This window comes from Rhinopithecus roxellana, chromosome 6, assembly GCF_007565055.1.
Source record: "Rhinopithecus roxellana isolate Shanxi Qingling chromosome 6, ASM756505v1, whole genome shotgun sequence".
Classification (NCBI taxonomy): domain Eukaryota; kingdom Metazoa; phylum Chordata; class Mammalia; order Primates; family Cercopithecidae; genus Rhinopithecus; species Rhinopithecus roxellana.
In genome coordinates, this window is record NC_044554.1 from 13,526,125 (window position 1) to 13,542,247 (window position 16,123).

The 16,123-nt window shown below is 46.9% G+C and overlaps 2 protein-coding genes across 6 annotated transcripts in view; one reads left to right on the forward strand and one right to left on the reverse strand.

The window, feature by feature from the left end:
* The window catches only part of RINT1 (RAD50 interactor 1), a 37,866-nt gene extending 34,646 nt beyond the window's left edge, over nt 1–3,220 (reverse strand). For 2 of the 4 annotated variants that reach the window (XM_030932643.1, XM_030932647.1), the window contains exons 1-2: nt 2,945–3,220; nt 2,430–2,475 (exon numbers count right to left, since the gene is read on the reverse strand). Coding sequence is in view for 1 of the 4 variants with exons in the window: in XM_010380607.2 (XP_010378909.1) it covers nt 2,430–2,475; nt 2,945–2,986 (88 nt within the window). In the remaining 3 variants the exon portion in view is untranslated. Of the gene's footprint in view, nt 1–2,429; nt 2,476–2,944 lie in introns of those variants that run through there. The other 2 variants (XM_010380607.2, XM_030932644.1) reach the window with 2 other exon arrangements.
* Nucleotides 3,221–10,534: 7,314 nt separating this feature from the next.
* Nucleotides 10,535–16,123, forward strand: part of PUS7 (pseudouridine synthase 7) — an 81,175-nt gene continuing 75,586 nt past the window's right edge. For both annotated transcript variants that reach the window (XM_030933305.1, XM_030933304.1), the window contains exon 1: nt 10,535–10,773. In XM_030933305.1, the coding sequence (XP_030789165.1) occupies nt 10,653–10,773 (121 nt within the window). In that variant the 5' untranslated portion in view covers nt 10,535–10,652. The remainder of the gene's footprint in view (nt 10,774–16,123) is intronic.

The window sequence follows — 16,123 nt, forward strand, 5'->3', positions numbered from 1 at the left end:
TATAAATGGGACTATATAATACAAATTATATAGTTTGTATTAATTATATTAATATAAATTATATTATTATATATTAATTATATTATACATTGATATATAATGGTAATGTATAATAATCTACTATTATTTTTTTTATTTTTTTTTTTTGAGACGGAGTCTCGCTCTGCCGCCCAGGCTGGAGTGCAATGGCCGGATCTCAGCTCACTGCAAGCTCCGCCTCCCGGGTTTACGCCATTCTCCTGCCTCAGCCTCCGGAGTAGCTCGGACTACATGCGCCCGCCACCTCGCCCGACTAGTTTTTTGTATTTTTTAGTAGAGACGGGGTTTCACCGTGTTAGCCAGGATGGTCTCGATCTCCTGACCTCGTGATCCGCCTGTCTCGGCCTCCCAAAGTGCTGGGATTACAGGCTTGAGCCACCGCGCCCGGCCAATAATCTACTATTATGAACAGAACTCACTGGCCGGGCGCGGTGGCTCAAGCCTGTAATCCCAGCACTTTGGGAGGCCGAGGCGGGCGGATCACAAGGTCAGGAGGTCGAGACCATCCTGGCTAACACAGTGAAACCCCGTCTCCACTTAAAAAATACAAAAAATTAGCCGGGCGAGATGGCGGCGCCTGTAGTCCCAGCTACTCGGGAGGCTGAGGCAGGAGAATGGCGTGGACCCGGGAGGCGGAGCTTGCAGTGAGCTGAGATCCGGCCACTGCACTCCAGCCTGGGCGACAGAGCGAGACTCCGTCTCAAAAAAAAAAAAAAAAAAAAAAAAGAACTCACAATGCCTTTTTTTAATCTTAAATAAAACAAGTGAGTTATGTGGTTATCTGCAGACAAATGGAGGCAGGAAATATTTGTGAATGCTACAGTTGCTATACCTTAGGGAGGAAACTCTACCTTCACTTTTTAAAAAAATTACACCCGCCGGGCGCAGTGCCTCAGGCCCATAATCCCAGAACTTTGGAAGGCCGAGGAGGGTGGATTACCTGAGGTCAGGAGTTGGAGACCAGCCTAACCAACGTGGTGAAACCCTGCCTCTACTAAAAATACAAAAATTAGCCAGTGTGGTGGCAGGCACCTGTAATCCCAGCTACTAAGGAGGCTGAGGCAGGGGAATTACTTGAACCCAGAGGTGGAGCTTGCAGTGAGCCGAGATCGCGCCGCTGCACTCCAGCCTGGGAGACAGAGTGAGACTAGGTCTCAAAAAAAAAAAAAAAAAAAAAAAAAAAAAATTACACCCTTGATGTGTAACCATTCAAATGTGGCATAGTACATTCTTAGCAAAATGACATTCTTCAAAATGACACACCAGTGGTTTGGGAGGTTTTTATGTGTCTCTTTTTCTATTTTTTGTAAAGAGCACTCCTAATTGCAAAGCAGTTTGAGCCGTGGAAAGAGGAACAAGGACAAAGTCCTTGATATGATAGTCTACATCTATTATTTTATTAAAATGATAGCTCAGTAGGCATCAGACTACTTTCCAGGCATCTGAATGAGGTGAAAGTGGAAAGGGAAGGATTTAACTGAGAGATACAAGGCACTCTCAAATCCTTCAAGAAAAAGGAGCTGAGATGTGGCAGTTACGACAGCCATGTGCTATGGACCGCTTAGAGTCTTCTTTCTGAGGCAGATTCTACTAGCCGCCAATGTTAAAGGCAAATCTTACTAAGGGCCATGTGGTAAGGTGGGCACCATTTTTCTTACTAATACTCATTCCCAACTGTTTGCCACAGTCAAAAGAACCAAACATTCCAATAGCAGAGCTATCTCATGCTTTTCCCCTTCCTCTCCCAAAAAATGTTACTTCAAAGGTACCTAAAGAGGCCTTGATTTGCAATAACCTGCCATTAAAGTAAAATGGCAAAAGTCCACATCCCTGACATACACTCCCACACTAGGGAGGAAATGGTGGTACTGACCTTTTCCCCCTTTCCCGTCCAGTCCAAGATCCAGAACCCAAGTTATCCGTTGTGCTCTTCCCAGAGCAATTTTAAACTGCCAATTTACTGAAGGTGAACTAAACAATTATCATTTGCCTCCTTTGAACCTAATTAAGGTGGTGGTCATCTGTCCTAGATCATGGGCCCCTCCAAATTCCTGATGCTTAATAAGTTGATGTTTCATTAAAATGACAGGCAGGTCCCAATTATTCTGAGTCCCTTATAATAGGCAGACTTTCAGCGAAAACACTCCAGCCCCTGTACTAGGTATGGATCGGGAAGTGCTCTTCTCCAAAGCATCCCATATTTTACAATTTTAGAAAGACACAAATATGTGTATCATGGTCATCAGTATTACCATATAAGCATATTGTGCACAAAACGATACTGCATCTAAAAGATAGGCAAAGAACCTTTCTCTGTTGCAGACCCTAGAAGGCTGGGTTTGGGAGGGATAGCTGGGAAGAAAGAGCTTAGGTGTTTGCAGCTGGCTTACTTTTCTCCTCGAGGTTCTTCCTTTCGTCACCACTTTCAGAGCAGCACTAAAAGGAGAACAGGTGTGACAAGCACGTTAAGATCAAAGTCGTGGATGGAAAGCATACGGGGCTCCCAAAGGGCACCAACTGGAGGCCAGAGAGGTTCCAGACGCTCTCCCCCCTTCTGAGTGGCCAGGGCCGTCTCAGTCAGGTACCCCAAAGTGCCACTTCCCTGGTGCCACCACTGCCACCTTCCCAGGAGGTCTGTGTCACCTCCGCAGGACCTGGAGTTACCCTGCCTGCCCACTAGGGCCACCTCCCTAGAGAAATCTGTCATCTCACCAGGGCCGCCAAAGACACCTCACTGGGACTACTGCCTCCTCTAGGAGGTCTTGCAAGGGCCTCTAATCTAACCTGCGGGAAGCACCTTCACAAGCTTACAGGGTCACCTCACCGGGACTATCTTCCCCGGGAGGTCTGTGCCACCTCAGTAGGCCTCCAATGTCCCCTCCCAGGGACGCCAGGGCCGTCTCACCGGGGCTGCAGGAGAGGCGCCTATCTCGCCGGCTGGTAGCATCTCGCCTCCGCGCGAGTCCTGGGCTCCATTCACAGCCAGCGTGGCCTGTGGAGCCTGGCTAAGGCCAGCGACACACTGACCTCCTCAGTCTCGGAGGCCGTAGGACTGAGCGCCACCGCGACTTCCTCTCGATGTCTCGCTGGTTTCTTCCTCAGCCCAGAGAGGCTCTGCCCGCGCAGCCGCCGGCCGTGCTCTTTTCCTCCGCCTCCTGGCCGGAGGTCGGAACGGCCGCTCAGGAAGTGGGCACCCGCCCCCAAGGCGCTCCAGAGATGGAACTTTAAGATATCCCTCTCCCAACGCCTTAAATTCAATATGAATCATTTAAATTTCTATTTTAGACAATATCCAGATGTTCTGAGAGTGTGGGGGCTTGTTGACTAGGAGCTTCGGTGCAGGGTTATTTGGTTCGAATATTTAGTTGGGGGTTTCCAATGAGTATCAGTATCTTCAGATATTTCTTTTAAGGTTGGTCAGAGTCCCTAGAGATGAGCTTCTAATTTCCCGCCTAGAGGGTGTTAGAGGTGATTATAAGCGTCTGGGAGCTGAATGACGAGAACAGAGCATCTAACATGTGTTTTGCCCAAAACTCTGTCTTTTCCCAGGGATGAGGAAAGGGAGCTACCTAGCAGCAAGGGGTGTTAGAGGACCTGTGGACTTCACAGCCTCATAAACAAACAAACAGGGAAAGAGTACCATAGAGACCAAAACAAACAAGGGGGATAAAAGCAACCCCCAGAGGAAACAGAAACCACACGGTGAGAAGAAAAATCAAATGCATGTGCACAGAGATATATAATCGATACTCTGAGCTACAAATAACTATTGCAAGCATAAAACAAGAAAAGGATTCGATTTTTTAAATTATTTATTATGGGAACATAATCGTATGTATTTATAGTGCACATTTTTTTGTTGTTGTTCGTTTGTTTTTGTTTTGTTTTGTTTTGAGATGGAGTTTTGCTCTTGCGGCCTGGGGCAGAATGCAGCTGGAATGGAAAAGGTGATGGGAAGCATCTCAATGGCAGTCTCCTCCTCCTCAAATTCCAAAAGACACACGGGGCACTTGAGCTCAGACTGAGAGCGTCTGATGACTGTCATGGGGAGGTTCTCAACCACAGTATTGGCAGCTGGTGGAGGCAGGTGGTGATCCCAATCTACTACCAACCCCAAGTCTTCAAAGTCCATCCTATTGAAAATTGACCTTGCGAGCTCCAGCACCATGTTGGTTCAAGTCTCCTGCTCAAGGGTCCAATGGCTCACAGTCGTGTTCATCAATATAGGATGCCATGGCTCCCCAGCCGTCTGACATGTGATGTTTTGATACAGGTATACAATGTGTAACTACTAAAAATACAAAATATTAGCTGACCATGGTGGCACATGCACCTATAGTCCCAGTTGCTTGGTAGGCTGAGGCACAAGAATTGCTTGAACCCAGGAGGCTTTTAATTTCTGCTGTCATATTTTTTGGTCTCTGAATGCTCTTTTTATTTTATTTATTTATTTTTATCCTCCCCATTTTCACAAGTGAGTGCCCCTTTTATTATTTATTTATTTGTTTGTTTATTTCTTTGAGACAGAGTTTCGTTCTGTTGCCCAGGCTGGAGTGCAGTGGCACAATCTTGGCTCACTGCAACCTCCACCTCTGGGGTTCAAGCGATTCTTCTGCCTCAGCCTCCCTAGTAGCCAGGATTACAGGTGCCTGCCATCATGCCCTGCGAAGTAGAGATGGGGTTTCATCACATTGGCCAGGCTGGTCTCGAACTCCTGACCTCAGGTGATCTGCCCACCTCAGCCTCCCAAAGTGCTGGGATTATAGGCGTGAGCCACCACGCCCAGCCTTTTCTTTGTTCTCTCTCTCTTTTTTTTTTTTTTTTTGCTGTTTTTCCTAGAATATTTATCAACATTTATCTTCCCACACTTTGTTTGTTTTTATTTTGAGACAGAGTCTCACTCTGTCACCCAGGCTGGAGTTTACTGGCAAGATCTTAGTTCACTGCAACCTCTGCCTCCCAGGTTCAAGCGATTCTCCTGTCTCAGCCTCCCAAGTAGCTGGGACTACAGGCGTGCACCATCACACTTGGCTAATTTTTGTATTTTTAGTAGAGATGGGGTTTCACCATGTTGGCCAGGCTGGTCTCAAACTCCTGACCTCAAGTGATCTGCCTGCATCAGCCTCCCAAATTGCTGGATTACAGGTGTGAGCCACCATGCCTGGCCAAAAACTAGAATTCTGTACTTAGTGAACTATGAATCAAATGTGAGGTTAGAATAACCTTTTTTTAACACTCTTGTAGTCAAGAATAAAAATAGACATTAAAGATCTCAAAAAAAAAAATAGCTTTTGTTTTATTTATTTATTTATTTATTTGAGACAGAGTCTCACTCTGTCACCCAGGCTGGAGTGCAATGGCACGATCTCGGCTCACTGCAACCTCTGCATCCCAAGTTCAAGAGATTCTCCTGCCTCAGCCTCCTGAGTAGTTGGAATTACAGGTGTCCACCACCATGCCAAGCTAGTTTTTGTATTTTTAATAGAGACAGGGTTTCGCCGTGATCAGGCTAGTCTCAAACTCGTGACCTCAGGTGATCCGCCTGCCTCGGCCTCCCAAAGTGGGATCACAGGCGTGAGCCACCGCGCCCAGCAAGCTTTCATTTATTTCTCCTTTCTCGGGAAGCTACTGAAGGTTGTACTCCACTAAAATAAGAGAGTAAACCAAGAATAAAGACGACATAGGATATAGGAAACAGAAAGATTCAACGCAGGAACAGAGATGCCCTGAGAACAACTGTGCAATAGGCATAGATTGGCATTGGCCAGAAGGTTCCAGAAGAGACTGCTTCAGAAAGATGAAACTAATAGAACACCTCATCTAAACCTCTGGAAAGGGGAGATTTACACAATCATTGAGGAGTTTGGGCTTGGTCTAGTGATGAATAGTAAACTAAAATAAGATCATTATTAACTAGTGGAAAAACAAAAGTGGTACAGAAGAGAAATAATCATAGTTTCTTATTTGCCTAAAATGTGAATAATATTTACTTAGTCATAATGAAGTCAACATAAATCCAAAAAAGTACAATATAAGGGATGGAAAGTTTGTTGGAGAGAGGGGAAGAAAAGAGAGCTAAGTCTTTATTTTCCATTAAGTGAAGTCAGTAAATAATGTCTAAAACTGAAAAATCAAGAAATAACAATACAAACACATTATATGGAGAGATTAAGATAAATATCAAAATAATTAAAGAGGTGAAATGGGCCGGGCGCAATGGCTCACACCTATAATCCCTGCACTTTGGGAGGCCAAGGTGGGGGGGATCACATGAGGTCTGGAGTTCAAGACCAGCCTGGCCAGCATAGCGAAACTCCGTCTCTACTAAAAATATAAAACTTAGCCAGTCATGGTAGCACATGCCTGTTGTCCCAGCTAATCGGGAGGCTGAGGCAGGAGAATAGCTTGAATGTGGGAGGCAGAGGTTGCAGTGAGCCAAGATCATGCCATTGCACTCCAGCCTGGGCAGCAGAGCGAGACTCTGTCTCAAGAAAAAAAAAAAAAAAGAGGTGAAATGACTGCCTTTGAGAAGATGGAAACAGGTGAGGGCTGAAGTGGGAATATAGTCCCTGCTGCTTCATTGCAAACCTTACGAAGTTTCTACAGAATTATTTGACTCTAAATTACAACATGTATAACTCTGATAACAATTAAAAATAAAATTAAAGAAGAAAAAAGAATGCCCTAAACCCAAATTTTGGCTTCTGAAAAATCTACTTTCTGATAAAGGAAATAGACGGGGAAATAAATAATTTAAGATTAAATGTACAGTTTTGACAACAGAAATGTTTGCAATGACTGAGGGAGCACAGAAAACAGTGAACTACTGGGGCATGGAGAAAGGCATCCAAAGTGGACAGCATAGTAGGCAATAATAAGGATGAAGGAAGAGAGAAAGTGTGTGTGATAGGCACCTAGCAATCTGTAGTGTGAGGTGGAGTTAAAAGCAGGATACTGTATGTTTTACATAATAGACATGTTAGAATGGAATTTTGAAGTCGAAGAGAACATTCAACTGTTACATGTTTATTAGAAGAAGTTGGTACTAGGAAGAGGTTTTGAACACTTCTGTGTTATTTTAATCAAAAACCAATAAAGAGTTGCCTATTTTGGAAAACAGAAAACTAAAAATGCATGTTTCACTTGTACTTTGTCCTAGGCAGTTTTGACTGAAATGCAAAACAAGTAAACCTTGTCTAATGGCCAAAGAAATGTGAAAAATCTTTCCTCTAAATCTGTTTATGAAGAGTTGGGCTGCACTCTCAGAGATTTTTTTTTTTTTAGACGGAATCTCACTCTTTCACCAGGCTGGAGTGCAGTGGCGAGATCTCAGCTCACTGCAACCTCCGCCTCCCGGGTTCAAGCGATTCTCCTGCCTCAGCCTCCCGAGTAGCTGGGACTATAGGCGCATGCCACCACACCCAGCTAATTTTTGCATTTTTAGTAGAGACGGGGTTTCATCATGTTGGCCAGGATGGTCTCGATTTCTTAGCCTCGTGATCTGCCCGCCTCAGCCTTCCAAAGTGATGGGATTACAGGCATGAGTCACCGCGCCCAGCCTCTCAGAGATTTTTTTTTGAGGCTTTGCTTTTTTAGAGCAGTTTTAGGTTACAGCAAAATTGAGAGGAAGGTATAGAAATTTCCCATATTTCTCCTGACCTCACATGTGCATAGCCTCTCCCCCACCAAAGTGGTACATTTGTGATAACTGATGAACCTACAGTGACACATTATGACCCAGAGTCCATAGTTTACATTAGTCTTAGTGTTATAGATCAGGAGTCCCCAACCTTTTTGGCACCGGGACTGGTTTCATGGAAGATATTTTTTCCTTGGACTAGGGGATAGGAATGGGTTTCAGGATGAACTGTTCCACCTCAGATTGTCAGGCATTAGATTCTCACAAGGTGCATGCAACCCAGATCCCTCACATGTGCGGTTCACAATAGGGTTCTCGCTCCTATCAGAATCTAATCCCACCGCTGATCTGACAGGAGGCAGAGCTCAGGCGGGAATGCTGCAATGCAGCCTGGTTCCTAAAAGGCCATACTGACTGGTACCGGTCCGCAGCTTGTGGGGCTGGGGACCCTTGTTGTAGATTTTATGGGCTTGGACAAATGTATCATGACATGCAGCCACCATTACAGTATCATACAGAATAGTTTCCCTTCCCTAAAAATTATCTGTGCTCCACCTATTCATCCTTCCCTTTCTCCTAACCCCTGGCGACCACTAATTTTATTACTGTCTTATATAGTTTCACCTGTTTTAGAATGTCATTTTGTCATTTAGTTGGATTCATATCGTTAGTGTCCTTTTCAGATTTGGTATTTTGTCTTGTTTTGTTTGTTTGTTTCTAGACAGTCTTGCTCTGTCACCCAGGCTGGAGTGCAATAGCGTGATCCCGACTCACCCCAACCTCTACCTCCCAGGTTCAAGCAATTCTCCTGCCTCAGCCTACCGCATAGCTGGGATTACAGGTGTGTGCCACCACGCCCGGCTAATTTTTTGTATTTTTGGTAGAGACGGGGTTTCACCGTGTTGGCCAGGCTGGTCTCAAATTCCTCACCTCAAGTGATCCACCTGCCTCAGCCTCACAACATGCTGTAATTATAGGCCTGAGCCACCATGCCTGGCCCAGATTGGTTTCTTTCACTTAGTAATATGCATTTAAGGCCAGGCATGGTGGCTCATGCCTGTAATCCCAGAACTTTGGGAGGCCAAGGTGGGTGGATCACCTTACTTATTTATATCTCAAAATAAATAAATTAAATAAAAAATATTCATTTAAGTTTCCTCCATGTCTTTTCATGGCTTGCTAAGATCATTTCTTTTTGACACCAAATAATATTCCATTGTTTGGATATAGCACAGTTTATTCAGCTACTGAAGGACATCTTGGTCCTTTTTTTTTTTTTTTTTTTGAGATAGAGTCTCGCTCTGTCACCTAGGTTGGAGTGCAATGGTATGATCTCGGCTCGCCGCAACCTCTGCCTCCTGGGTTCAAGCAATTCTCTGCCTCAGCCTCCCAAGTAACTGGGATTACAGGCGTCCACCACCACGCCCGGCTAATTTTTGTGTTTTTAGTAGAGATGGGGGTTTCACCATATTGGCCAGGCTGGTCTCGAACTCCTGACCTCGTGATCCGCCCACCTCAGCCTCCCAAAGTGCTGCGATTACAGGCCTGAGCCACTGCGCCTGGCTGGCAATAGTATATTTCACTGTGTAAAAAACAAAAAAACAAAAACAAATTGGGCAGGGGGTGGTGGCTCATGCCTATAATCCCAGCACTTTGAGAGGCCTAGGCAGGCAAATCACTTGAGGTCAGGAGTTCGAGGCCAACAGGCAAAACCCCATCAAAAAAATTAGCCTGGCATGATGTCAAGCGCTTGTGGGCCCAGCCCCTCGGGAGGCTGATGCAGGAGAACTGCTTGAACACTGCAACAGAGTGAGACTCTCTCTCAAACAAAATAAAACAAAACAAAACAAAAAACTATTAGAGGCGGGGCGCGGTGGCTCAGGCCTGTAATCCCAGCACTTTGGGAGGCTGAGGCGGGCAGATCACAAAGTCAGGAGCTCGAGACCAGCCTGGCCAACATAGTGAAACCCCGTCTCTACTAAAAATACAAAAAATTAGCCAGGCGTGGTGGCACGCACCAGTAATCCCAGCTACTCGGGAGGCTGAGGCAGAAGAATCGCTTGAACCCGGGAGGCGGAAGTTGCGGTGAGCCACGATTGTGCCATTGCATGCACTCCAGCCTGGGCGATAGAGCAAGACTCCATCTCAAACAACAAACAAACAAACAAACAAACTATTAGAGCCTGGGCAACACAGTGAAACCTTGTCTCTACCCCCGACCCCCTAAAAAATTAGCCTAGGTGTGGTGGGATGCACCTGTAGTCCCAGCTACTTGGGATACTGAAGTGGGAGGATTGCTTGAGCCTGGGAGGTCGAGGCTTCAGTGAACTGTGTTCGTGCCACCGCTCTCCAGCCTGTGCGACAGAGCGAGACTCCGTCAAAACCAAACCAAACCAAACCAAAACCAAAAAAAACCTATGATCCGGTTTCTTGAAGCAGATCCTATCGGGAACCATCAAGCCAGAACGGTAAGAAGTAGTAAGATGGTGCTTTTAGATCCACTACATTCCCAGGATCAAATGTAGAACAATATTTAGTCCCTAAAGTGATTCTCTTTTCATTATTGTTAACTGCGTGGTCGGTGCAACATGAAAAGGCCACAACTATATGGAGCAAACACTTCTTAGAATACAATCCCAAAGGAGGCAATCGCTGCCTTAGACTTCCTAAAGATCTAAAGAACTATTAGATGCTTGGTGAAATCGCTTCTCTGCGGCAGGTGCGACTAAGGCGCCGTCGCGAGGGAGGTCCGGGGTGAGCGCGCGCAGGCCGGGCGTCAGCGTTGGGGTGCTCCGTGGCTAGCAGGCCGCTCCGAGGCGGCGGGCCGGGGGCGGGGCCGGCGACGGGGAGCGGACTCCACCCCCGGGGCGGGTCCAGCCGGGCCGCGCCGCGTCCCTGCGCCGCACGTGTGCGAGCCCGGCCGCCGGTGAGTCGGCTCGAGCGCATATGATCCCAGTCGCCGAACGCGCTGCCTATGCCTGGGCGCCCTAGTTGCTGGCTCCTCCGAGTGGCCTTCGCCGCCCTTCTGCGCCCCGACCAGAGCGCTAGCTACGTTGCTGTCCGGCCCACGCCGCGCTCGCGCTCCCAAGCTCTGGGTAAGTGCGCGGCCTCCCCGCGGCCGCTAGGGCTCCTCGGCCAGCTCCTTGGCCCGGCCCGGGCCCCAGCCCCAGGGCCCCGCCCCAAGAGGCAGTGCGGACTGGGAAGGCGGCCCCGCAGTGGTAGGAGCCCGCGGCGCCTCCATTATGGATCGCGTCCTCGGGAGCACGGTTGGAACCTGGCGGGTCCTGCGCTTCGGCGGTGCAGGCGCCGCTCCCCGCTCCCCTCGGCCCTCCACCCTTTGCCCGGCCGGTCGTCCGGAGGCGCCGCGCCCGCGCGCTCCCCTCCTCCCCGCGCGGCGCTATCAGCTGGGGGCCCCCTTCCCACTCCTCCCTTTCTTTGCCCGGGACGCTACCTAAACTCTTGTTTCTCGGTCAGAGGAAAACTGGCCCCGAAGCCCTTCACGGTGCCATTGGTTCGCCGCGTCTGCCTTCTGTGGGTCCAGCCCACGTGTTCCACCCCTGTATCCTGCGTCGCAGCTCACTGGGAGCCTACTAGGCGCCACGCGGGCTCTGGGGACTGCTTGCTTTGTATGCATTTCCCAGAGTGGGAGTGAGCCGGCTGCAGAGTGCTTTCGCCAGCCCTCATGCTGGGTGAATGCTTAACGAATGGATGGAGGTGCTGCTGTGCAAGCTGAAATTCGAGTCCTCCTCGTCAATCCTGCGCAGAGGGGTTTATAAGCACATCTTCGTTGCCTGCCGAGTAGGATTGGCAAAGACTTTAGTTTTTCAAATGTTTGGTCCCGTCAGACCACTTTTTTTTTCCATTCCAAAAATAAAGGGTTACTAAGGTTCCCCGCACACCCCCCCCCCCCCCCGCCCCATCCCCAAGCCTCTAATCATCTATTAAATGACTATGCCCCATTGGTCTGGGGGTGCCTTGACTGTTGAGGGAATCTGTCGAAAATCAGACTGTACAACACCATTGAAAAGGGGATGGTTAGGCAATTATTATGTTCAAACATTGGAAAATAGCCAACGGTACGTACTTAACAACTCCTTGTGAACATGTTTTTTTTTTTTTTTTTTTTTCCATTTTTTTGAAACAGTTTTGCTCTTGTTGCCCAGGCAAGAGTACAGTAGCGTGATCATAGCTCACTGCAGTTTTGAACTCCTGGGCTCAAGCAGTCCTCCCACCTCAGCTTCCCAAGTAGCTGGGACTATAGGTATGTGCCAACACACAGGGTCTTGCTGTGTTGCCCAGCCTGGCCTCAAACTCTGGCCTTAAGCAGTCCTCCTGCTTTGACCTCCCAAAGTGCTGGAATTACAGGCTTGAGCCACCACACTCGGCCTTGAACATGTCTTTATTTATTGATTTATTTTTTTAGACAGAGTCTCATTCCATCACCCAGGCTGGAGTGCAATGGCGCGATCTTCGCTCACTGCAACCTCCGCCTACTAGGTTCAAGCGATTCTCCTGCCTCAGCCTCCGGAGTAGCTGGGATTACACGTGCACATCACCACGTCCAGCTAGTTTTTGCATTTTTAGTAGAGATGGGGTTTCACTATGTTGGCCAGGCAGGTCTTGAACTTCAGACTTCAGGTAATCCATCCGCCCCAGCCTCCTGAAGTGCTGGGATTACAGACGTGTGCCACCACACCCGGCCTTGAATGTGTCTTTTGATAGAGGCAGGGGCATGCATGTACTGTATTAATAAAACAGCATTTTTCCTTACCTAGGAAAGGGAGAGAACAATACAACTGATCATATTGTCCACTAAGTTTGCTCCGGTTTCCAGTTCTTTACACGTACTGTTTGGGCTGCTTGGAGCTCTCCTCACACACATCTTTTCCTGTCTGGTTCTTCCTTGTCTTTGCTCAGAAGTCTCCTCCTTAGACGAGACATCACTGAAGAGCACCCGTCTTACACTCAGCCCCTTACCCTGCTTTAATTCCCTTACCTTGCTTTAATTCTTTGGAGCTTGCATGTCCTGAGATTAATTTTATTTTGTTCCCAAATGTATTTAGAAATACATTGTAAGCTCCGTGAGGACAGGAAATTTACCCTTTTCCTCCAATGCCTACAACAATGCCAGACACATAGGACACTTGCTCAGTAAATATTTGCAGAATGAATGACCCTCATAGACTTAATGATTTTGCATATTAGAATGCAGTGTGTCTGCCAGGCCTGGTGACATCATGCCTGTAATCCCAGCACTCTGGGAGGCTGAGACAGGCAACTTGTTTGAGGTCAGGTCAGAAGTTCGAGACCATCTTGGCCAACATGGCGAAACCCTCTCTACTAAAAATACAAAAATTAGCTGGATGTGGTAATTTTAGCCCATGCCTATAATCCCAGCTACTTGGGAGGCTGAGGTAGGAGAATTGCTGGAACCCTGGAAGCGGAGATTGCAGTAAGCCAAGATTGCACCATTGCACTCCTGCCTGGGCGACAGAGGAAACTCTGTCTCCCAAAAAAAAAAAAAAAAATTAGTGTGTTCTCTGTGCTCTGGCCCTAAAGAAAATGCTCGCTATTGTGAGAGCTATAGAGATTACTGATAATTTGCAGGGGATGGAGGAAAGATATATTTAGAAAATGAAAGTTGTGGATGGTTTTCAAAGATAATATGATAGAATTAAGACTAATGGCTGTTTTTGTAGGCTGGGTACAGTGGCTCAGGCCTGTAATCCCAGCACTTTGGGAAACTGAGGCAGGTGAATCACGAGGTCAGGAGTTCGAGACAATCCTGGCTGACACGGTGAAACCCCATCTCTACTAAAAATACAAAAAATTAGCCTGGCTTGGTGGTGGTTGCCTGTAATCCCAGCTACTCAGGAGGCTAAGGCAGAAGAATCTTGTGTACCCGAGAGGCAGAGGTTGTAGTGAGCCGAGATTGCGCCACTGCACTCCAGCTTGGACAACAGAGTGAGACTGTGTCTCAAAAAAAAAATAATAATAATAATAATAAATAATAATAAAAAAAGACTAATGGCTGTTTTTCTGATTTTTTTTTTTTGGAAGAATTAATTAATAAGGGACTGTTTGACCTGGGCAGTGGCGCACATCTGTAATCCCAGCTGAGGCAGGTGGATCGCTTGAGCTTAGGAGTTTGAGACCCGTGGACAACGTGGCAAAACCCTGTCTCTACAAAAAAATACACAAATTAACTGGGCTTGGTGGCACATGCCTGTAGTCCCAGTTACTTGGGTGGCTGAAGTGGGAGGATCGCTTGAGTTGGGAGGTTGAGGCTGTGTTGAGCCAAGATCACACCACTGCACTCCAGCCTGGGTAACAGTGAGACCCTGTCTCAAAAATAAATAAATAAACAAACAAACATACAAGAGACTGTTGTTAGTGTTATATTAAAATTTTGAAAATGCTAAACTTAATTTTTATTATGGTATAGAGGATGTTATTTATTTATTTTTTGAGACAGGGTCCCTCTGTCACCCAGGCTGAAGTGTAGTGGCACCATCGCAGCTTACTGCAGCCTGGACCTCCTGGGCGCAATGGATCCTCCCACCTCAGCATAGCAAGTAACTGGGACTACAGGTGCATGCCACCTTGCCCAGCTTATTTTTATTTATTTATTTTTTGAGACAGAATCTCCCTCTGTCACCCAGGCTGGAGTGCAGTGGAACGATCTTGGCTCACTGCAACCTCCACCTCCCCAGTTCAGGTGATTCTGCTGTCTCAGCCTCCCGAGTAGCTGGGATTACGGGGGCGCACCAGCATGCCTGGCTAATTTTTGTATTTTTAGTAGAGATGGGGTTTCTCCATGCTGGCCAGGCTGGTCTTGAATTCTTGACCTTGTGATATGCCCATCTCAGCCTCCCAAAGCGCTGGGATTACAGGTGTGAGACACCACACCCGGCCGCCTGGCTAATTCTTTAATTTTTTGCAGAGACAGGGTCATACTGTGTTGTCCATGCTGGTCTCAAATTCTTGGTCTCAAGCCGCCTGCCTGCATTTTTTCAGAGATGAGGTCTCCCTCTGTTGCCCAGACTGGAGTGCAGTGGTGTGATCATAACTTACTACAGCCTTAAACTGGTCTCACACAATCCTCCTGCCTCAGCCGCCCTGTTAGCTGGGACTACATGCACACATGCCCAGCTAAGAGTACTTTTTAAAGCTTAGTTGGTGAATCTAGTATTTTAATGAAAAGTGTTTTAAAATATTGTTAAAATTATACTATTTGTATTCTCACTTGTCTCATTTGGAGTACAGAGGAAACCAAAAAACATTATTTTAGCATTCCCTCCAAAGAAATGTGAAGGATTGGCCGGGCGTGGTGGCTCGTGCCTGTGATCCCATCACTTTGGGAGGTCTAGGCGGGCAGATCACCTGAGGTCAGGAGTTCAAGACCAGCCTGGCCAACATGGTAGAAACCCTATCTCTACTAAAAATACAAAAACTGGCCAGGCGTGGTGGCGCATGCCTGTACTCCCAGCTACTTCGGAGGTGAGGCAGGAGAATCATTTGAACCCAGGAGGCAGAGGTTGCAGTGAGCAGAGATCACACCACTGCACTCCAGCCTAGGTAACAGAGTAAGACTCCATCTCAAAAAAAAAAAAAAAAAAAAAAGAAATGTCAAGGATTTTAAGAAAGTATCAGAGGAGTTCATTCTCTTCCTGGTTATAGCATCAGGCTTTTGATCTATGGAATTTTACTTGACTGTTAAGGTACCATCATTACTATCATGGTTAGTGTATTTGTGCAGCATATTTTCTTACAATTTTTTCTTTTAAATGTGTCAAAAAAAAACTCATAAAACTGCCCTCTCCCCCACTTTTCACATGTAGTAACTTTACGTCTTCATTCAAGGTAGAATGCTTGGGCTTTCCTGACTGCAAAACTGATTTCCTTGGACCTCTCACCTTGGGGTAGTCAGGATTGTTTTATCTTTCCAATTTAATTCTCTCAGACCTCTTCTGTGTTCATAACATCACCTCTCTCTCCTCTCTCCAACCCTCAATTTAAAAATGATATTCCAGGCCGGGCGCAGTGGCTCACTCCTGTAATCCCAGCACTTTGGGAGGTCGAGGTGGATGGATCACCTGAGATCAGGAGTTCAAGACTAGCCTGACCAACATGGTGAAACCCTGTCTCTACTAAAAATACAAAAATTAGCTGGGTGTGGTGGTGGGCACCTGTAATCCCAGCTACACGGGAAGCTGAGGCAGGAGAACCACTTGAACCCGGGAGGCAGAGGTTGCTGTGAGCTGAGATCGCGCCATTGCACTCCAGCTTAGGCAACAAGAGCGAAACTCCGTCTCTGAAAAAAAAAAAAAGTTATATTCCATTTCAGCTTCCCTTTCATGTAGTTCCTGCTTACGAAAATGACACTAGTTTGAGTTTTGCCTTTCCTAGTCCAGAACTTTGAGCAGTTCTTCTGGTAAATATGCT